General features: G+C 42.1%; 4 protein-coding genes across 9 annotated transcripts; 3 read left to right on the top strand and 1 right to left on the bottom strand.

The window, feature by feature from the left end:
* Positions 1 to 577: 577 nt before the first annotated feature.
* LOC128872876 (actin-related protein 2/3 complex subunit 1A-A) lies at positions 578 to 5,138 on the top strand. 2 transcript variants are annotated; one of them, XM_054116006.1, is made up of 8 exons: positions 578 to 704; positions 1,036 to 1,374; positions 1,627 to 3,586; positions 3,658 to 3,918; positions 4,004 to 4,294; positions 4,372 to 4,550; positions 4,644 to 4,913; positions 4,996 to 5,138. In XM_054116006.1, exons 3-8 carry the CDS (start codon positions 3,520 to 3,522, stop codon positions 5,032 to 5,034), a joined length of 1,107 nt encoding a protein of 368 aa, XP_053971981.1. In that variant the 5' UTR covers positions 578 to 704; positions 1,036 to 1,374; positions 1,627 to 3,519; the 3' UTR covers positions 5,035 to 5,138. The 2 variants fall into 2 exon arrangements, with proteins under 2 accessions (XP_053971981.1, XP_053971979.1); XM_054116004.1 differs by lacking the exon at positions 578 to 704 and adding an exon at positions 728 to 898.
* A 531-nt stretch (positions 5,139 to 5,669) lies between these two features.
* Positions 5,670 to 15,593, top strand: LOC128872875 (F-box/LRR-repeat protein 16). 3 transcript variants are annotated; one of them, XM_054116001.1, is made up of 7 exons: positions 5,670 to 6,786; positions 10,867 to 11,222; positions 11,499 to 11,792; positions 12,121 to 12,412; positions 13,154 to 13,349; positions 14,056 to 14,204; positions 14,456 to 15,593. In XM_054116001.1, the coding sequence occupies exons 1-7, from the start codon at positions 6,690 to 6,692 to the stop codon at positions 14,602 to 14,604; spliced, it is 1,533 nt and encodes a 510-aa protein (XP_053971976.1). In that variant the 5' UTR covers positions 5,670 to 6,689; the 3' UTR covers positions 14,605 to 15,593. The 3 variants fall into 3 exon arrangements, with proteins under 3 accessions (XP_053971976.1, XP_053971978.1, XP_053971977.1); XM_054116003.1 differs by lacking the exon at positions 5,670 to 6,786 and adding an exon at positions 10,181 to 10,332; XM_054116002.1 differs by lacking the exon at positions 5,670 to 6,786 and adding an exon at positions 10,358 to 10,509.
* Positions 15,594 to 16,272: 679 nt separating this feature from the next.
* On the bottom strand, positions 16,273 to 17,556 carry LOC128872880 (DNA-directed RNA polymerase III subunit RPC8). 2 transcript variants are annotated; one of them, XM_054116011.1, is made up of 6 exons: positions 17,417 to 17,556; positions 17,166 to 17,319; positions 16,900 to 17,083; positions 16,683 to 16,823; positions 16,461 to 16,585; positions 16,273 to 16,371 (listed from the first exon to the last, which is right to left on the bottom strand). In XM_054116011.1, the coding sequence occupies exons 2-6, from the start codon at positions 17,274 to 17,276 to the stop codon at positions 16,318 to 16,320; spliced, it is 615 nt and encodes a 204-aa protein (XP_053971986.1). In that variant the 5' UTR covers positions 17,277 to 17,319; positions 17,417 to 17,556; the 3' UTR covers positions 16,273 to 16,317. The 2 variants fall into 2 exon arrangements, with proteins under 2 accessions (XP_053971986.1, XP_053971987.1); XM_054116012.1 differs by having other exon boundaries at positions 17,166 to 17,316; positions 17,417 to 17,554.
* Positions 17,443 to 19,159, top strand: LOC128872878 (ribosome biogenesis regulatory protein homolog). Of its 2 annotated transcripts, XM_054116008.1 has the most exons (6): positions 17,443 to 17,582; positions 17,668 to 17,836; positions 17,921 to 18,179; positions 18,251 to 18,552; positions 18,618 to 18,791; positions 18,862 to 19,158. In XM_054116008.1, the coding sequence occupies exons 2-6, from the start codon at positions 17,688 to 17,690 to the stop codon at positions 19,001 to 19,003; spliced, it is 1,026 nt and encodes a 341-aa protein (XP_053971983.1). In that variant the 5' UTR covers positions 17,443 to 17,582; positions 17,668 to 17,687; the 3' UTR covers positions 19,004 to 19,158. The 2 variants fall into 2 exon arrangements, with proteins under 2 accessions (XP_053971983.1, XP_053971984.1); XM_054116009.1 differs by lacking the exon at positions 17,443 to 17,582 and having other exon boundaries at positions 18,862 to 19,159.
* Positions 19,160 to 19,900: the final 741 nt, after the last annotated feature.

The raw sequence follows: 19,900 nt of genomic DNA, 5'->3' as shown, positions 1-19,900 counted from the left end.
GGATGCGATGTTGGAGGTCTCAGCGGCCAAGTACAACGTCCTCAAGAGCATCAAAGAGAACGAAGATCGAATCTTGAATGCCATCGCCAAACTCGACTCGGGCCATTTGGAGGTCATCAGGGCAGCGAAGATAGCGTGTTTGAAAACAATGGCGGGCAAAATCATGAATATGGTAGAGCAGCTACCGAGCGATAAGCTCAACGCATTATTGCAATCACCTCTGTTCGACCTCGCGGCTGATATGTTGTTACCCATTCTCTCAGACATCGGCACCTCGAGTGTTGAACTGGGAAACAGGCATTAAATAATGTTTAATCGATAAGAATTTTTCTGGAAGGGGCACCGCTGCAATTCTCAACCCCTCGTTTCTTCATCCGCAAAGAGTTAATAAATTACTCCCATAAGTTTGTAATTATTTCACCGTGACTGCTTATTTCGCTTCTGTGTCGCGGTCGTTGATTTGTTAAATCCTCGAATCGAGTAAATAGGTTGCCAAGCTTGACCCGCGATGCACGACCTTTCACACTGTATCCGGTATGGATTACAATAAATTATCATCATCGAGCGAAAATTGATTCATACTTCCATCGTTTCACACAAAGCTTCCTTTTGCAAACTTTTTCTTTGTCTGCGTCGTAGGCGCAGTTGGATGCGTGACAGAGACAGAGTGAAACGGTTATTCCCGTCGATGAAATAAAATCCACGTAAGTAAAGAGGCTTCGTATGTTTAGAATACTATTTGCCGAACGGATAGGAACGTGCGCGCGTGTAGGTACGCAAGGTGTCCGCCATAAAAGGCACCAACGTTTCGAAGAAATTCAGTACCAAATCCAGTGGTTCCGCGTTGAATCGTCGATTTTGATCGGTAAAGTGTCTTGACCTTTGCGCATCTTTGACGGTAAGCGAGCTACGTCCCTGGCCTCGATCGTATTCGTATTGTTCCTGGAAACGCAACGCGGTTCTTTGAACGATTTAGGGATTCTCTGCCAATTATTATTATCGAAACTAGTTGATAAGGAATCTTCTATTTTCCAGGATATGAAGGCCGTAGTCGCTGTAATCCTGTTATTGTCGGTGGTTGAAGGCAGTGTTTTCTGGAAAGACATTTTAAGTGGACAATGGAGAGGGCCTCAACAATCGTGTCCCCCAGGACAATCATGTTCGCTACCAGGACAATCGTTTCAACAGCCTATGCAAACATTCCATCAGCATAGAGAATCTTTCCAACCACCTGGACCACTATACCCATATCCTGGATTTGTTACAGGAAGACACCACCTGCAACACTGGAATCCCCAGCAGCAACAACCAAGCACTGCCATAGACATTACCAATGCTGAATGGGTTTGCCATAACCCAAAAACCGGCAACATGGTATGCCGTATACAGAGTGGTCCGCGTAAAGTGTTACTTTTATTGAATTTATTTATATTGAATGGTACACGCCGTTTTGGTTGGCTAATTTAAAAATAAATAACGTTAACTCGTTATGTGGACCATTCTGTCGACTGATTATTACAGACGAATTACGTATTCATAAACCACCTTATGGTGTATAGGGTAATCTAATAATAATAAGGTAAATTTACAAAAGAAAGACTTTCATTACCGAAGGATCACTTACAGATGATTATTGCTACCGTCGATGGAACAGAGACAATGACTAATGGACCACCCCAAAATGAACTTCCTAATCACGAGGAAAATCCGACCACTGGAAACTCTAACATCGGAAATCCCGGTTCGGGAGCTAACCCTACTACAGGAAATGACGCAGACGAATCTTCCAAACAACACGGTGGAGAAGGACTCATCGACATTAGAATAGGAAGCAATTAAATATGAATAAGATACGGCACTGCGGAATAATTGGCAAGGTTAGGTAAAAGAGTATAATAGTCAATCTTATATTTGTATTTCGTATTTTATCATGTATCAAACTATGACACGAATCAAGAAAATAAAATGCAAGAATGTTACCCATGGCACCAGATGCGGAATAATTCACGAGCGGTAGACCCTTCAAAACCTATTTGTTACGATTAAAGTTAATACTAATACACTTACTGAAAAAAAAACCCACACACAACAGGAGTTTGTTTAAACTTTACTGTATTGAAAACGTTAAACAATGTTTAACTTTAATGTACAACTTTATGGTCAAATTAATAAGGCAACGCTAATAAAAGATATAGAAGAATATCAGTCGGAAAGTGACAATGTCTGGCGAGTCAAAATCGCATTACGATGGCTCGTGTCGCTTGCCAGCGCCTGGGGTTGCCGTTTGTCGTATACCGTCCTAAGCCTGCAACAATGAAAAGTCCGTGATAGGTGCAGCATGAGTAAGTGAGACGAAAGATCCCCGAACGGTGACCTTGCCGGCGCCGGCGAATGGAATCTCAACGTTTCAAGAGCGAGAGAGAAAGACTCATATTCACCGTCCCTCTCAACTCTCGAAATTGTCCGAAGTCATCCGAAGCGCTGGGCTCACGTACGCGCGGATCGTGGAGTTGTGTGCATGGTGGGGGAAATTCTCGATACTCCGGCCATTATCTTTAGCATCACTGAATACAGTACGGACCGAATGAAAACTATCAAAACTTCCTCACTGTACCGCAGACGGCGCTGCAGTCGGAAATCTTCGTATCTTACAACACTGTCTAGGCATGCTCAATGTCAAGAATACCAACTATTTCGCTACAAACCCATTGCAAAACACTTGGGCGTTTTGCTGTTGAGAACACTGAACATAGGTTTAAAATTAATTTAGTCTGTCTACCGCTAGATGGATTTTCGTTGAAAAAAAATCTTTGTACGATAAGCAAACCTAAAATCTGTTTTTCACTAAATTCAACAATTCTTGTAAATAGATTATCAATTGAAACGTTAAAAGAATATCACAAATAAGAAATGGAATAAACTGTTTTATATAGTCTATGTAAAAATAAAAAAAGAGTAATTTTCTAATGGTATCAAGAAAAAGATATGACGTTATAAACGAAACACCTGAATCTATTATCTGTACTTTAAATACATGTTTTCTTTAAACCCTCCTTAGAATTAAACCGTTATAATTAATACTTTTAAATACTGTTCGCCACTTTTTAAAGAAAGTTGGCACTGAGATATAATAGAGGACGCTGCGACAAAAAGTGGCAAGCATTTTGGAATATATTACTATCTCGAACAACATAACCTTAAAGGGTGCCTTGATAACCCGCTGTCGGCGGATGAACTGTCAATTCCGGTGTATTTAGGGAGAGTGTTGCGTGCCGTATCGTTTGCCAGAAATTTGGGAAATTCGTGTCGACTGACCAGAGTCCACGAATTTCCGAAGATCTTCCTACAAATCAGTATTCACAGCATTTGAAATAAATAAATTACTTTTAATACGCGACCGCACCCGTCTTTTGCCTAGTTAGGTGCGGTGATTCATAGAGATAATTTTCATTATCGCCCGTTTACTCGGATAATATCGTATGTAAATTCATCGAATTCTCTGTAAAAATCAGTGGCAAAATGACAGATGTTCTTAGCTTAGGTGTCGATGCTATCAGCTGTCATGCTTGGAATAAAGACAAAAAAGGTTTGACGTTCGTTTAATCGAATATAATTTTTCTCCCTTAACGAATAAGCAGTTTTAACGTGTTCCCACAGAAGTGGCTGTCTGTCCAAATAATAACGAGATTCAAGTTCACAAACGTACATCGAATGGTTGGAAATTACTGCAGAATCTACAAGAACACGATATGCATGTCATGGGACTCGATTGGGCACCGAATACTAACCGTATAGTAACCTGTTCCGCGGATAAGAATGCATACGTTTGGACGCAAGAAGGAGATGGAAAGTGGAATCCAGCTTGGGTGCTCTTAAGAATAAATCGAGCTGCAACTTGTGTAAAATGGTCTCCTTTAGGTACAACGAATATATATATTGTTTCAAGTAAATTCAATCCTCTCGTCGAATTAATTAATATATTGCTTACATTTTTTATTTATAGAAAATAAATTTGCCGTCGGATCTGGAGGTAGAGTAATAGCTGTATGTTACTTTGTCTCTGAGAATAATTGGTGGCAATGTAAGCATATAAAGCGTCCGTTAAGGTCCACTGTAACCACAGTCGATTGGCATCCAGACAACAAAGTTTTGGTTGCCGGATCCACTGACTACAAAGTTCGTGTCTTTAGCGCTTTTATCAGCGACATGGAGGATGCGCCAGGGACAAGTCCTTGGGGTCAAAGTAATACTTTAGGAACGTTACTCGCCGAATTCCAAAACAGTCCCAATGGAGGTAGACAAAGTTACTTTCTTATCGCGAGCGTAAATGGTATTCATTCTTGCCAAACATTCTCTTTTCTGTGTATCTAGGGGGTTGGATACATTCTGTTGCATTTAGTCCTTGCGGTAATAAAATTTGTTGGGTGGCGCACAATTCATCTATATGCATCGCGGATGCTACCAAAGGAAATGCAATTGTACGATTGTACACAAAGCATTTGCCATTTTTAAGTTGCGTTTGGATGGGATCCAATTCCATTGTTGCCGCGGTATTTATATATATATATATATATTTTTTTTTAAAAAAAGAAGATTATTTTCGCTATTTTTCGAACGGTATATTAATTTCATCTACGTTTTAGGGTCATAGTTGTATGCCCATGCTATATTCCATAGACAACAATGGTCAACTGTGTTTTGTATCGAAGTTAGACAACACACAAAAAAAAGAAGCTGCCGGATTATCGGCGATGCGTAAATTCCAATCGTTGGATCGGCAAGCGAGAACCGATACGAACGACAACGCCTTGGACAGTATACACCAAAATACAATTAACTGCGTACGCAGAGTATCCGATAACGAATTTAGTACGAGCAGTTTAGACGGTCAACTCGTAGTATGGGATCTCAAGGTAAATTCTATCAACACGCATTGATATTAAACAAAAAAATAATTCGCTCGTTAATTCTTTTCTTCCTCTTTCTATTATCCAGCTTTTAGAGAATTCCATCGCCGGTCTCAAGATAGCATAAGTAAAATTTTTTTTATATCATAAAGATGGATGAAGATATTACATCAAACTCAAAGATGTATAAATGTTAAAACTGAAAAAAATATACAATTTCTCATTACTTTCCGTGGTGTTAATCTCTTCTGCGTAACGTTACTAGCTTAGTTTCGACGAGCAGACACAGAAAGAGTTAACGCGATATACTTCATGCACCTGAAACTAGTCAGTTTCGTTTGAGATTTCATTTACATTGTTTTTCTTTCTTTTTGCATTAGAGAACATCGAAGGAAATTTGTGGTTCTAGGTATACGTATGAACCCATGGATCGAATTACACCGAGTATACAGTTACATAAAAGTTAGTGTCTCGTAAATTGTACAGTATTTTAAGTTTTGGCGATTGCTAACAAGTGGAGGTAATATCTCGAAATAAATAAATTTATAATATCGCTACTGTTTGTTGCGTTTCATCGAGTACGATGTGGCAGTGTTGCCATCTAGCGCTTCAGCCAAGAATGAGAAGGGACTAGCCGAACAAGATTTTTCTTCGGCCGACACGATTCGAATCGCACCGTTGCCGTGCGTTCGCTGCGTGACAGACGCTAACGCTTTTCAGTTGAACGGTTTGCATAGCGTCGGGCGTCGCGACGCGTACGACGGATCACCAATCGGCAGGCGTACGCTCAGGGATCAGCTCTCCTCGCGGCGCCAGGAAACGAACACGGTTCGAGTGGGGGGCAGCCGGACAAGTTCAGCGAGAATATCGATTCAGTCTCGCGCAAACCACCCCCATGTGTCGTGTCCGTTGCAGCAGCTCCACCTTTCAGCTTTGTTTTCGGCTCGGTGTCATGACTGACACATAAACAGAGCCGTGTCGCGGTGAAACGCTCACCTAGACGGTGGTCCACGGAACGCGTCGTCGAGCGAACTGTCGCGTCGAGCCCTGAGAAAATACCGGGGTACCGATCGTCGTCGATAGAAATTCTCCGTTAACGCTTATCGATTCGCGGACTATTCCCGAAGAGGCGTTCCGTTGTTCGTGCACGTCGCTGTAGTGAGGTGGTCAAGTTTATTACATAAACCCTCGCGCGTGTTTCGACGTTTTCGTTCCTCCCATCGAATTACTCGCGGGTGATTCGAATTACCCGTTTACGGTGTATATCATTCTCGCCCCTCGTTCACGGCCGCTCGTCGTTTAATCGTCGGTCGTTGCGGCGCGATTAAAATAGATCTTTCCAGCAAAACTGTTCCATCATCGATTCGTTTCGTAGACCGCTCCCGGGAGGGCTGCCCGTCCCGTTCGTCGTCGCATCCCGGCGATGCACGCCGTATACCGCGATAAATTTAGAAGATCGCATCGATACGGTTGACAAGCTAGCAATCGAATGTCCCTCTTCGGAATAGCTCGACCCGATCCTAATCAGTTACGTGCGGCCGCGCGAGACACTTGTGATTTCCATCGTGGACGCGGATCGATGCCGTAAACACGAAAAAGAGGAGAAGAAAAAACGAAGCTAGGCTAGGAAAAAAAAGAAAAGAGGGATCGCGTTGAAACATCGAATCCATGGTACGTGCAGCTCGAATATGAAGCGCTTCGATCACGGCCCTGTCGGTCCGTGTTCGTCTTGACTACGGAATCGTGGGAGAACGACGGGAGAGCGCCACCGCTTCTTGAGAGATGTCTTCGATATCAGCGCAAGGGGTCGTCGAGAGAGCCAGCGCCGAGTTAACCAAGAGAATCAACGGACTGGGGTTGAGAGGGTCCAAGCATCATGGTAAATCATTGCCTCTTACCCTATTAATCATTAAACTCCTTTCGCGAACTTAACGCTAGACTCGTGCATTTAACGTACATACATGGAGAACGTGCAACAAAAATATACGTAATATACGTAGACAACGATCTATTAATTTAGTATAATAATTCAGTGTTTCATTTTCCGTATACGTTCCGATTATGTTTAGCATGTATCGTAAATGTCTAAAATCCGCAGTCTACTTATGACGTACACCGACGCGAGAACATATGCGAAACGTATTCGGAATATACATTTACGCGGAATTAAATATCGGTGGTATCGAACGTACTTTTTAATGTCAGAATTTATTCTAATACCATCGTGTTAATCCATTCGCTGCCGAGATATCTCGTATAGATTGCAATTAGCTACGGAACGAGTTCGTAACCGTTCGAGGAATTATTAATTAGGAATTATTAAAAAGAACGAACGAAAGTTTAATATAACGTAGTTAGTTTAGCGTACGCTATAGATGCGCGTTAAATATTTCATAATACGAGAGAATGTCCTTTGCCACGACTAATTTCGTAATCGATGGCCAATCTACTTGAACAGGACCTACTTCACGCATTGATCGACGTTGGGAAAAAAACTCTGAATTAATTAATAATCATGCTTGCATAGATAAATTAAATAGAAAAAGAGGTTTATGTATTCGAAGTTCTCTTCGACTCGAGGGTTTGAATAATATTCCTGCCCAGCCCCGATTCGGACCCCGACTCGACTCCTAACCTAGTTTTGGTTCGAATGTTACCCAAAGCTCGGCCAGTGTCTCTGCTAGCACCGATACAGGATCAAACCTAGTCCAAGACTTAACTAACCTAACCTTGATCGTGTTCGAAAAGCCTGAGGTCAACGTATACTCGTCGTTCGAGTTTTTCCCTGTCGGGGAACGTTTGATCCGTCGTTGAAACGAACCTTTGCAATATTTCGTCAGCCGTCATTACGTAATCGCGATGACGAATTGATTTTCTGTTAAACCGCGAAACAACACCCGATCATTCCATCGTTTTCACGATTCAGCGTTACGCAAACGTCCACCAGCCCTGGTCTGCGGAAGCACGTCCCCGTCGTTTCCGAGATTCGTCGTTGGAATCGGTTCGTTAAGTGGCCCACCTTCAGTCGCAATCCGAACTGCAATGGAATCGATAGCATTCGTCCTCGTGGCACGTGGAAACGTAGAAACTGGAATGCATCGAGTGTCCGAGTTCCTTTCTTCGTCTTTCTCTTTGATCTGATTTCCGGTTCCGCGCGATACGCGACTTAACGACGCCCCTCTCAATTAGAGGCGCATTTCTTCTAGGATTTTCCGGTATTCGAGTGTACTCGAGCACTTCAACTGGTATTCGACGAATGCAAACATTCCAAGTATTCCGACTTTACTCGAAGACTTATTCGTATCGTAGGACTCCTGAGCCACAGTGGCGGTATAATCGCTCTTTCCGAGTACACGTGTTATTCTACGATCTAAAAAGTATCGTAAATATTTATTATTTTTTATCATCTCTTTTTAAGGAGTAGGTTTCCTTCGAATTAGTTGGAAATACCAGCAGAAAAATGGTATCGGGACCACGGGCGATCGAACACGGGGCTCCGGCGTAGGAGTCGGCCGCTTTTCCCACTGGACCAACCCGCAGCTTTCCAGTCCTTTTCTTATTTCGCTCCTTGTTACGTTGGATACGAGGGCGCGATACCACGGTATTATTATTTATTAATTTATTTGACGTAACATTTCTCGCATTCTTCGACGATTCCTTTTTCCCTCAGGATGACGCCAGCGTGGTGGCCATTAACGGTCGGGCTACGAACGACGCCAAAGTGGTGTCAGCGGCCGTTGAAAGGTTAAGGATGGCCCGTTTCGGGAGAGACGTAGACTCGGCCAAGGGAAGGCTCTGATAATCAGCGTGACGACACGAAACGAATGATTAATTACCACAGCGCGGACCCGCTCGAATCATCCGCGATTTTATCGGCCGTAGTCGCAAGCTGGCGGCGATCCAGTCACGGCGATTGCCCATTTTACGCATTAAAATAAATCTCGATGGGTTCGGCGTTGAAACCGTTGCGTCCGCGACGATCCCCCGTGCCTTTTGTTTTTGAGCCTCCATTCACCGAGAACTCGGCGGTTCAATTTTCTCGGAGCCGCGACAAATGTCGATTCACCGATATTTCCTCTCGCAAATTGCCGACGTTGTTCCGTAAACTGGTACAGAGCCATTGTAAAATGGGAACGAACGCGCGCAGAGCTGGGGGAATTGTCACCTCGTATAGTAAACAGCGAATAGTCCGTTCCATTGGAATTACTTTTGTAATATCACGTGTAGAAACGAATTCTGTGCTTCGAAGTACATCTAACATTTCTCGGATCCATTTAAAGGTTTCCAATCCCATTTGCGGTTCGTTCCGAATCTGCTGGACTCGTTAGTAAGGCTTTGCGCGATCCTCCTTCAAACTTGAACTTTGTAAGTCTCGTTTGAGCCGTTGTAAATTTAACGGTATTTTACTAACGTTACCATTGCGGTCTCTGGCTCTCCGGTATACGATTACTATTTATTTAAAAAGTAGAATTGCTAGCAAAAATTGGGTACCGGGTTTTGAGCGAACCTGTAGTTTGGCAACGCCACGAGGGCGTCGCAGAATGCAAGAATTGAACGTTCATTCAATTTCCTTAAAACAATTCCCCCCTTCGTGCCGGTGATGCTAGAACTAACGCGCCGGAACGGGGATATTTACGTTGCCGTAGGGTTTCTTTTATTTTAATAACGACACCCCTGGACGAGCCACTAATTATAGAAGAACGATTTTTCGAACGAACATCGCCGTTAACGCGTAACACGACTGGCGAGCGTGGCATTAAAGGCGTTTCTGCAAAGGTGAGCTCGGCAAAGATGCAGCAGTTATTTTCGTTTTATTTCCGAGCTGTACGTCCTATTTGGCTCCGAGTACGTCTCTATTTCCTGTCCATCTCTTTATCGCGTCGCGAACATTTTTTCGCGATTCGTCCGAGCCCTCCGTGCTAGGGGATTAGGAAACGAAATGAATCGTTCGAAAGCGAAGTCATCTCCGAGAAGTGGAGGCGTGGGTCCTTACTTTCTCTTTTACGCGATGCTTGTTTGTATCGCGAAGACCGAGAAAATTTTATCCGCGCGTATCAAAATTCTTCTGCGTTCGTTGTAACATCCCTCGCAAAGCTCTCTAACGTGCGCTCGTCGCAAATAGCTATCTCGCATTTATGACAACGGGGTTTTGATTTATGATCTTCTTCATGGCTGTATATTTGGCAACGCTTTCGTTTGGTACACTTTTCTGCCAGGTATGACTGTTCCGCGTTTGCTATAAAACTATTATATAAGAAAACAAACTCTATCCTTTCGTCTTAGTTCGGACGAATTAGTCGCAGCAGTGAGTTTCCCGAAGTCTCGCGGATATCCCATTGTCTCGTTACTTTACAATATATATATGTATATATGTACAACACGCTAAGCTAGGAAGATACTGGTACATCACGATGACACATGCACAGTGAGTCACTCGATACTTGTACAAAAGCTCGTGCATCAGGTGGTTTGCATTTACTAGTTATAAGCACTATTTGTCGACTGGAGCCTCTCTGAGCCTGCCGGAGTACTGACTCCCCAATCAGTAAGCTCAATTTCAACCGAATGACTGTGTGGAACAGTGGCCACAGAATATATAAACGTACGTTTCCTTAATAAAGATTAATATTTTGTAAGTTATAATCCTAGAGAACAAACTGAGAAGGATTTTTCTTACAAAGAAAACTTTTCACTAGCCCGACACTTATGCCTTATATGGTTCATTACGGATTAAATCTTCATTTTCTCGATAACTAAGGCCCCTAGAAGACACGTGTATATATCTTATCGACCATAAAATAGATTCCTGAAGATTCACCCAACCGTTTCGCCTTCCCGTCGTTCTTACAATTACTAAGGACAGGGTTTGTTCTAAGCAAAGGCCTAAAGTGGTTCGATTTAGGCAACTACGTACGTTACGTAATAAGGCGACTAAAGAGAGAACGAAACGTTGTTTCAGGTGGGGGAAAGGCCAGCGTCATGGAACGCGTTACGAACGTGTTTTGCGGAAGCGGCGGGGTCGCCTATACGAATCTGCAGAGCGCGAACAATGCGAACGCAACCCCGGAAAAGCCGAGCAGGAGCGCGCCTATGTCGATGGGCAACATGCCGCCAACCAATAATAAGAGTCTGAGCAACAGCACGCCGAGCAGAACGAGGATATCCAGGAATCGCGCAAGGAACGCGCCCCTTGCGTGCGGCGGCACGGGGAACTACGTGGCGATGTGCACGTGGGAGCAGCTCATGCAGGACGATTACTTCCTCGACAAATTTTTCCTCTACTTCAACGCCATCGAGAGGAGGATTTTGGCTCAGGTGCCCGAACCTCGTGATATTAATCGTTCGGCTGGCCACTATCCGCCGTACGCGATCGGATCCTTCCATTGTTTCGACTATTCTTAGCTCTAATTACTATCGCTCGTCGCTTCGTAGAGTTGGCGTTGCCAGATTCTCGTTTTTGCTTTCTTCAGACAACGAGCCTTCGGGTGTTGCTTAGATACGAGCACCTGGATAGAAATAAAGCATTCGATTATTATAATATAAAGTATATAAAGTTACGATACAAAGTATATAATTCTATTCTGCCACCAGGTGTGCACAAGATGGAGAGACGTACTGTACGCGCGACCTCGGCTTTGGGCAGGCCTGGTGCCCGTGGTGAGGTGTCGCGAGATGCGCGCCATGCCTCTGACGTATCGCAGCCGTCTGTACGCCTCCTTGGTCAGAAGAGGTTTCCATTCGTTGGTCCTCCTCGGTGCCGCTGACGAGGATATCCCCGAGCTCACCCACGGGTTCCCTTTGGCGCAGAGGAACATCCACTCGTTGTCCCTGAGATGCTGTGCGGTCACCGACAAAGGCCTCGAAGCTCTCTTGGATCACTTGCAAGTGCGTTGCCACGCGAGCCTTTCGTGAAACCATCAAAATAATCCTTCTAAGGAACGTTCCGATGTAGTTCTAACGTAGATATGTACCATGTCTCCCGCTTTGTTATGCCATCTTTCAAAATGTATCTGTGTATACCGCTTCAGTCGTTCAGAAATTCTTCTGCATTGCACGTACAGCTTTCACAAGCATTTATATTAAGTCATCCCATAAAGTAACGTCGTCTCTTACATGACGTCTCTTACATGACGTCTCTGTATATTTGATATATGTTTGTTTATTGTTTTATCCGAGTACGGTAGCGAATGAATATTACTCGTTTTATCGTCAGGGTTTGTTCGAGCTCGAGTTGGCCGGTTGCAACGAGATAACGGAGGCCGGTCTGTGGACCTGCTTGACACCTAGAATAGTATCGCTCTCCTTGTCGGACTGTATCAACGTGGCTGACGAAGCCGTCGGAGCGGTCGCACAATTGTTACCCAGCCTCTACGAGTTCTCGTTGCAGGCGTACCACGTGACCGACGCAGCCCTCACTTACTTCAACCCCAGACAGAGTAGCGCCCTCAGCATTCTCAGGCTCCAGTCCTGCTGGGAGCTCACCAACCACGGTGTGCTCAATATCGGTGAGAATATAATTCAAACCCGGAATAATAACGCGTAACCGGGAAAAGAAACTGTTGGAAGCGGAATTCGATGAAACTGTAGCTAAGAACACGATCGCGGTAGCGGTGAGAAATATCGAGTCAAGAAAACGAAACCATTCGAAGGAACGAAAGCGAATTGGATCTGTTTTAGAAAACGGGACAATTGCGTCAGCGTGTCCCGCGATGATCCAGGTAGAAATATCGTGATGACTGGTAGCGTGAAATTAAGTCAAGTGTCACATGCATCCGGCCATTATAAATTTAGAATTAAGGAACACAGCTTTATTTAACTTTCAAGCTGTCGTCGACGACGGTACCGACTCAAGTTCGCGGCTAAATGAATAGAGAACTAACCGCGCTACCTGTTCTTAGAGAAGTTGCGTCGCGCGAAGTAAATACGAGAGCGAAGAAAAGATACTTTATATAAATTTACGTGTAACACCCTTGATACGTTGACAGCGGTTCGCGACAGAATTCGTCGAGAGTTGCACGAAACCTGAATTCCAAGTCTCCCACGCTCTTGCGTCGACGTTGCTTCTTCGCGCGAGGTCGAACGTTGAAATAAAACGAAACTGAAACTTCGTGTAGATAAAAAGATAACGTATGTAAAACCTACGCCGTAGCAAATCTGTGATTAGCTCGATCGAATCGGGAAGCGTACAGATACAGAATTTAAAAGAGTACGGAATACACATTTTGATTTTTCTTTCTGCGTTCCAGTACATTCCTTGCCCAATTTGACCGTGTTGTCGCTGTCGGGGTGCACCAAAGTGACAGACGACGGCGTCGAGCTGATAGCGGAAAATTTGCCAAGACTTCGTTCCTTAGATCTGAGTTGGTGCTCAAGGATTTCCGATCCAGCGTTAGAATACATCGCCTGTGATTTGAATCACTTGGAGGAGCTCACGTTGGACAGGTGAGAGAGCGGATCGGAGGACGTCGGCCCGCGAACGCGGACGAGACTTAAATCGCTTTAGACGGGCACGCTCAGTCACGACGGAATCCTCGCGAGCCTTTCGATCGCTTCATTCATGTTCCAAATACTAAACACGTTAACGAGCATTCTATTTAAGATCGACCATTACGCAATGAGTGATTCACCTATCGCGTCGAGACACCTAAGGATACGAACTTGCGATCTGCTTAAAATGGCCTGTGTGAAACGAAACTACAGCATTTTTTCAATTTTATCGAACGAAAATTATTCGGGCTACCGGTCTCGCATCTTGATCTATTTATACGTATCTTGCCGGGATACGTGAATTTTTTCATGGAAAAATACGTGATTGTTTCGAAGATACAGGCTAGAGTTATAGAATCTTCGCTGCTTTGATTTACACGACTTCGGACACGTTGGAACTGTTCCGAATAGTTGGCTCGGCTATGGCTCGAGTCGTGCGTTACATTGTCTCCGAACGTCCATGCCAATTTGTCTAGGATTGAGCTGTTAACGAGACTATCATTGCGGGACAATTATCGAATACCTCGGAAGAGACGAAAAAATTGAACAAAGAAATCTGAAGTGTGGGACGGCTCGAAAAGAAAAGTTTAAAAAAAGAACAACCAAGGGAACGATATATTTGCGTAAAGATTTTTTCAAGCCTATTCTCGTTTCTGCGTAGGTGTGTGCACATCACGGATATAGGCGTGGGCTATATCTCCACAATGGGATCATTGAGCGCATTGTTCTTAAGATGGTGCTCGCAACTTAAAGACTTTGGTCTTCAGCACTTGTGCGGCATGAAATCCTTACAAGTACTCTCCGTGGCAGGTAGGTTCGCTCTAAGGCTTGGCCTATATGATCGTAGATCGAAGTTTAAAGCCCTCGCTTCTTCGGGCGACAAGATTAAAGTCGGCGCGAAGGAGAAACCGGTTGAGATTGTCTAATTTTCATTCTTCGCGCTACAATTGCATTGCGTTACGATGGTTGGCGACGGCTATTAGAAATAGCGATGTCTCACCTCGTGGACACACCCAATTCGATCGTACGATCAAATCTAACACAAGTGCTCGTGTTCACAGGTTGCCCATTGCTCACGAGTAGCGGACTGTCCAGCTTGATACAGCTTCGCCACTTACACGAATTAGAACTAACCAACTGTCCAGGAACGTCTCAGGAACTGTTCGACTATTTACGTGAACATCTGCCGCGTTGCCTAATCATCGAATAAACGATTACCTTGGGGAGAATAGAGAACACCACCGGAGAATTTTTTTTTTTTTGCGTTTCGAAGACGCTCACGTGGTCGCGAAACGGCGAGGTGAAATTTGTATTCCTAAAAACAAAAACGAACAAAAAAAGAAAATGAAGAAAAAAAAGAAGAGGGAGAAAACGTTTCACGTAAAGCAATACTTAGAATGACAATGGTATATACGACACGACTGAAATGATGCCTCATACAGATAGGGAGAAGCAATTGACGTCCAGACGCAAACTAAATCACTATGGTTTTACTTGTAACGTTCTATAAGAATGGAGGAAAAACGAGCGAGAGAGAGAGAGAGAGAAACCACTAGCCCCCCTAATCGTGCAAAGTAACATTGACTACATAGCGCATAGGCATTTTTAATACACCAGAGCTCCCGTACGAATCGCACTCCTTTCTATCCATGCTAGACTTTCAATGAGATCGGTGTGCTCGCGTTCCGAGAACGTGGCCCCCTCGGCCGTTGCGTTTTTATTTCTTTTTCGAATGTTCGGAAAACGATAAAAAAAAATACACACATATATATATATATACACGAAAAGAAAAAAAAACAGTATACGCCATTTGGTAACGATTCTCAAAGTTTCATGCGTCGCTTGATGATAGGGAAAACGAAGAGACAATTAACCTCGTAGGTTCTCGCTAAAGAACGTAGAAATGTCCGAGTGACGACACGACAGACTCAAACAGTTAGAACTGTGATAAATTTTTATTGTACATGTATTATTTTACTTTGAATATGTTTAGGCATTGTTCATCCCGCTTTAAGACCGTTCAAGAATCACGATTACGACGCATTTAGACGCGTTGCTTATATTAAAAAAAAAAAAAAAAAAAAACCATAAACATATGCGTGCTACCTAGAAAGTGACTACTCAAGAACGAAAAGTATAAAAGAGCTAAAAACATTCCGATGCGTCTTAACGATTTCTTTTTTTTTTTTTTTTTTTTTTTTAACGGAGCATACGATTTGCGTCATTCGTTCGACGATACATGTTACTCAAATATCAAAAGAAAAAAAAAAATACGAAAGAAATTGTAAGATCATTGCACATATATGTATTGTCTAGAAATGTTTTTGACTATATTTTATCTACGTATATTCCGCTGTCACGTAATTAATGTTTCCTAAATTTAAGGCTTACCACCTAGCTAAGTTCTCCAATGTTTTTCATTGAATGTAACGATATATCGCAATATAGAAAACGTATTTTATGTGTTTAATACTGTTAACGATTTCGACGGTTATTTAAAAAAAAAAAAAAAAAAAAAAAAAACGAATGTGTCACACTATGCTCCATCAGCACGTACGATATGAAAAAGTTCTACGGCACCGTTGCGGTACGAACGACTGGTGCAACATCTTTTATGTTGAGACTCGTACTACCGAACGATTTATGTGTAACATTTAACACGACCTCGACCTTTACCGAACTGAAATTATTTTTGCGTGTTACCACATGTTTAGCACATAACGTCTTTGTATATATTGTACAAATAATAATTAATAATTCTGTTACCAATGCGAACTAAATATAAATATATCCGCACAGTCAAAATTCTATCTGAAATCGAGTCGCGGGTGACGCGAGTCACGGATGTAACTTTAAAACGTGATAAAATGATGGAATGTGCTGTGAAATAAAAATTTATTGATCCAAATTTATTTCTGTACTCTTAGGTATTTTCCCACCACGTAAGTAACCCAAGACCTGGTTCGTCGATGGCACCCTATGCAGAATTAAAATTGTAATAATAGAATTATTTTAACCTATACAAAATTTATATACCGTGATCGACGTTGAGTATCTGGTACATACCCCTAAGGTATAAGGAGATATATTTTTAGCATCGGATTGCTCGACAGACTCCCCAGATACATTTGGTCCTGTAGGCAATGCTTCTGTGAAAGTTTCGCTCACTACCCTGAATCGTATAATTTCTCCTAAAGTTTTTTTTTTAACTATTATTACCCTACTTCTTATACTTAATATCTCTACACGTTAAAACAATGTACTACTTTCATAAAATATGTAAGATACCTGCATCCATAAATAGGTCATGCTTCTCACCATCCCCTGTATCGTACTCCCAAACCCATGCTTGTTCCATTTGATCAAACCTAGATGGATGCTGTAATTTGTTAGGTGGAATTACGATATCCTCGAAAAATCCTAACGTTACTGTAAATAAATTTATGCTGTTAGCTATACTGTAAAATAAAACAAGAATTACAATGTTACATTGAAATGTAATTACCGTGGACACCGTCGACGCTACAGCTTCGTATTTTTCCAATTAAAATTTCTTCCATAAACGGACGAAACACGATAAATTGAAATATTACTTTAGTGTGCGACGCTCCATCGCCAGGAAATATGTAAGACTCCTCAATTTTTGTGATGTCGTGGAGAGCGATGCAAAGTCCTACGTTCAGATACACCTTAAACGCAAATTAAACGATGTCAAGTATTTATAGTAACGAAATTATGTCGACAAATTTAAATCGAATTACAATGTTTCACCTTATTGGCGAGTTTCCTGTTAAGTTCATCGGTAATCGCATCGTTCAATTTCCGTTTGAATTCCCACGGCGGAATTCTGACCGTATCTTTCAATTCCGCGAGAACAAACATTTTGGCGATATAACCTCGTAGACCGATTCTATTTGTACGTCTACTATAACAAATATTTGTTATTCTGATTCACTGTGGCGACATTTACCCTTTTTCTTTGGATAAAAACATGAAATTGTAATTTTCTTCGTCAGTTTTACCTTTCTTAAGAGACACGAACCTCCATGCCGTAATCAAGGAAGAAAATCACAATTATGTCAACATAACCTCAAATGCACGTGCTTTAAGATATTGTCTCAAACGAAAAGTAGCGATAGATTTCACGGATGCCATTTCTGTGTTTCGTTTACATACATTTCAGATAAAGTATGTAGAGAAAATCATAAATTAGAGATTAAACTGGTAAGACAATCAAGTGACGATTGTTTGAGAGATTATTTGTTATTTACAGGTGAACGAGTACTCGACAGGATGGATCTCGTGAATTCAATTTTGGAAAATGAACCACGAGAGAAGGATCCACGTAAAACAACATTAGTGCACAAAGATGTGGAACTTGAGACGGATGTAGGATCTCTCTTGGCATTTGATTACAATACATTGAACATAAAAGAACTGAAGTAACCTAAAACTCTTATTATAATGTGATATCGTTTATCTCGATTAGAACTCTTTTATTTTAATTATTACGTTATACTTTGTAGATCTCAACCGGAACAACATTTAAAGAATTTAACTAGGGACAATGTGCAAATATTGATCAATAAAATCTGGGAACTTCCAACAGAACGTATCGACGAAGCGATAGTGGCAAAGCTACCAAAACCTGAATACGTATTACCTCGATCTCGTGAAATTCCAAAACCGAAACCTTTAACTAAATGGCAACAGTTTGCTAAGCAGAAGGGTATCACTTCTAATAAGAAAAATAAATCTAAACTTAAGTGGGACGATGAATTGAAAGTTAGTCCTCCATTACTGCTAAACTGTATTTTTTCTATGCACTTTGTTATCATAATTTGACGTTCTTTTAGAAATGGATACCCAAGTTTGGTTACAAACGTAGTAAAGCAGAGGAACAGAAGGAATGGTTAGTAGAAGTTAACAATGAAAATAAGGCCATGGAAGATTCGTTTGCAGTCGCGAAAGCAGCAAAACAAGAAAAACGGTCTAAAAATGAACTACAGAGGCTGCGTAATATCGCGAAAGCAAAAAATATTAAGGTTCCTCAGGTAGGTCTCCCTACCAGAGAACATTTCCCAGATTCACAGCAACTTTCTCAAGCTATTACCGTTGCGCGTACATCAACAGCATCTGTAGGCAAATTCCAGAACAGGTTTGTTTATTAAAACACTACTTACGAAGCTCATTGCAAGTGTGTCTAACGTACGATACTCGTAGGCTACCGAAAGAGAAAGATGCGAAAGGTATCGCGAAACAAGTGCCAGGCATGAAAAGAAAGGCCGAATATATTCCGTCAAATGTGCAAGACGAGAAAAGACGCAATAAAGATTTAGCGGACAACATTCTCAAAAGTAACACTAAAATTCTTCGCGAGGACTTTGCTGTACCAAAGTAAGTTTTCAACCTTTTCAATAGTTCGTCTTTCGAGTTGATCTTCGAATACGAAAATTTTCATTTACAGAGTAAAACCGGCCAAGTCGCAGAAATCGCAAAAGTCGCAGAAAGGGAAAAAAGGAGTGAAGAGTAGGGGAAGTAAGAAACCAAAAGCAGGAAAAGGAAATCGGGATATGCGCCTTAAAGTTGGAGGCAGAAAACGAAGATAAAACTTAACCGTTCATATTTGTAATTCGTCCATGATACCTTAATCTAGATAAGTTTTGATAATCACGAGTTATCAATCTCTACGAAACTTAAATGTATCGAGTTAGGATTGCGGACATTGAAAAGGAAGACATTGTTGAAATAAATAAAATCGCAAAAAGAGTGCGTTGATTAATCTAAACGAGTAGTTTCCAAGCTTTTCGATAAACGTTCCTTTAAAAAAAAGAAGTTGTGTTTATATTAATTAATTCAAAATTAAGTAACTCTTACGATATCGATCGATAGAAGTTTCTGTTCGACGAATATATAGTACATTATTTGGAGAAGACCTGTGATATAAGATAAAGGACTGCTACAAGTGTTGGATATCTTTTCCTATTGATAGACAGAAGTTTAACTTGTATACATTTTTTATTGTAGAATCGTAGTTTACGAATGTAATTGGGACTCCGTCGCGTGGATAAAACGTGCAAACGAATCGCAGGGGCAGCATAGCAAGTCGATAAGGCAGGTTGTCCTCTGGCTACAGAATCAGGGTAACGGAAGAAAGGTGAAAGGTCAAAAGCAGCACGGGATATCGACTCGGGGAAGTCGAGAGGGCGAGGTAACCTGGCCGCGGGTACGAGGGAGGGCAAGTGCGAAAGCGGGTTGCCCTAGAATCTGTAAGGGGTTCCACCCCGCGTGTGATTTTATACGTATCGTATATGTGTAGACGTTCAATGCCATCTGAACAAAATACAAACGCATCGGGGACACCTAGCACGATCCATGGCGATTACAATGACGAACGGCTCAGACTTTATATACATTTTAATTGTCGTACGCGAAGAGGGGTCTCTTACACCCAAACCCTCGTCTATAAAGAAAAAACAGCTACGTAATAATTGCTATCAATCTAA

The sequence above is a fragment of the Hylaeus volcanicus genome, chromosome 2 (genome assembly GCF_026283585.1).
Source record: "Hylaeus volcanicus isolate JK05 chromosome 2, UHH_iyHylVolc1.0_haploid, whole genome shotgun sequence".
NCBI lineage: Eukaryota > Metazoa > Arthropoda > Insecta > Hymenoptera > Colletidae > Hylaeus > Hylaeus volcanicus.
This window is presented reverse-complemented; position numbering and strand designations above follow the sequence as displayed.

Excerpts from the sequence above, each read along its gene's own strand:
- LOC128872880 (XM_054116011.1), bottom strand. The coding sequence starts at position 17,276 with ATGTTTGTTCTCGCGGAATTGAAAGATACGGTCAGAATTCCGCCGTGG. Across the intron at positions 16,824-16,899 it reads TAGCGTCGACGGTGTCCACG|TAACGTTAGGATTTTTCGAG; the intron begins GTAATTACATTT and ends ATTTATTTACAG. Across the intron at positions 16,372-16,460 it reads TATCTCCTTATACCTTAGGG|GGTGCCATCGACGAACCAGG; the intron begins GTATGTACCAGA and ends AATTCTGCATAG.
- LOC128872875 (XM_054116001.1), top strand. The coding sequence starts at position 6,690 with ATGTCTTCGATATCAGCGCAAGGGGTCGTCGAGAGAGCCAGCGCCGAG. Across the intron at positions 13,350-14,055 it reads GAGGAGCTCACGTTGGACAG|GTGTGTGCACATCACGGATA; the intron begins GTGAGAGAGCGG and ends GTTTCTGCGTAG. Across the intron at positions 14,205-14,455 it reads ACAAGTACTCTCCGTGGCAG|GTTGCCCATTGCTCACGAGT; the intron begins GTAGGTTCGCTC and ends TCGTGTTCACAG.
- LOC128872876 (XM_054116006.1), top strand. The coding sequence starts at position 3,520 with ATGACAGATGTTCTTAGCTTAGGTGTCGATGCTATCAGCTGTCATGCT. Across the intron at positions 3,919-4,003 it reads TGTAAAATGGTCTCCTTTAG|AAAATAAATTTGCCGTCGGA; the intron begins GTACAACGAATA and ends TTTTATTTATAG. Across the intron at positions 4,551-4,643 it reads CCAATTCCATTGTTGCCGCG|GGTCATAGTTGTATGCCCAT; the intron begins GTATTTATATAT and ends TCTACGTTTTAG.
- LOC128872878 (XM_054116009.1), top strand. The coding sequence starts at position 17,688 with ATGGATCTCGTGAATTCAATTTTGGAAAATGAACCACGAGAGAAGGAT. Across the intron at positions 17,837-17,920 it reads TTGAACATAAAAGAACTGAA|ATCTCAACCGGAACAACATT; the intron begins GTAACCTAAAAC and ends TATACTTTGTAG. Across the intron at positions 18,553-18,617 it reads GTAGGCAAATTCCAGAACAG|GCTACCGAAAGAGAAAGATG; the intron begins GTTTGTTTATTA and ends CGATACTCGTAG.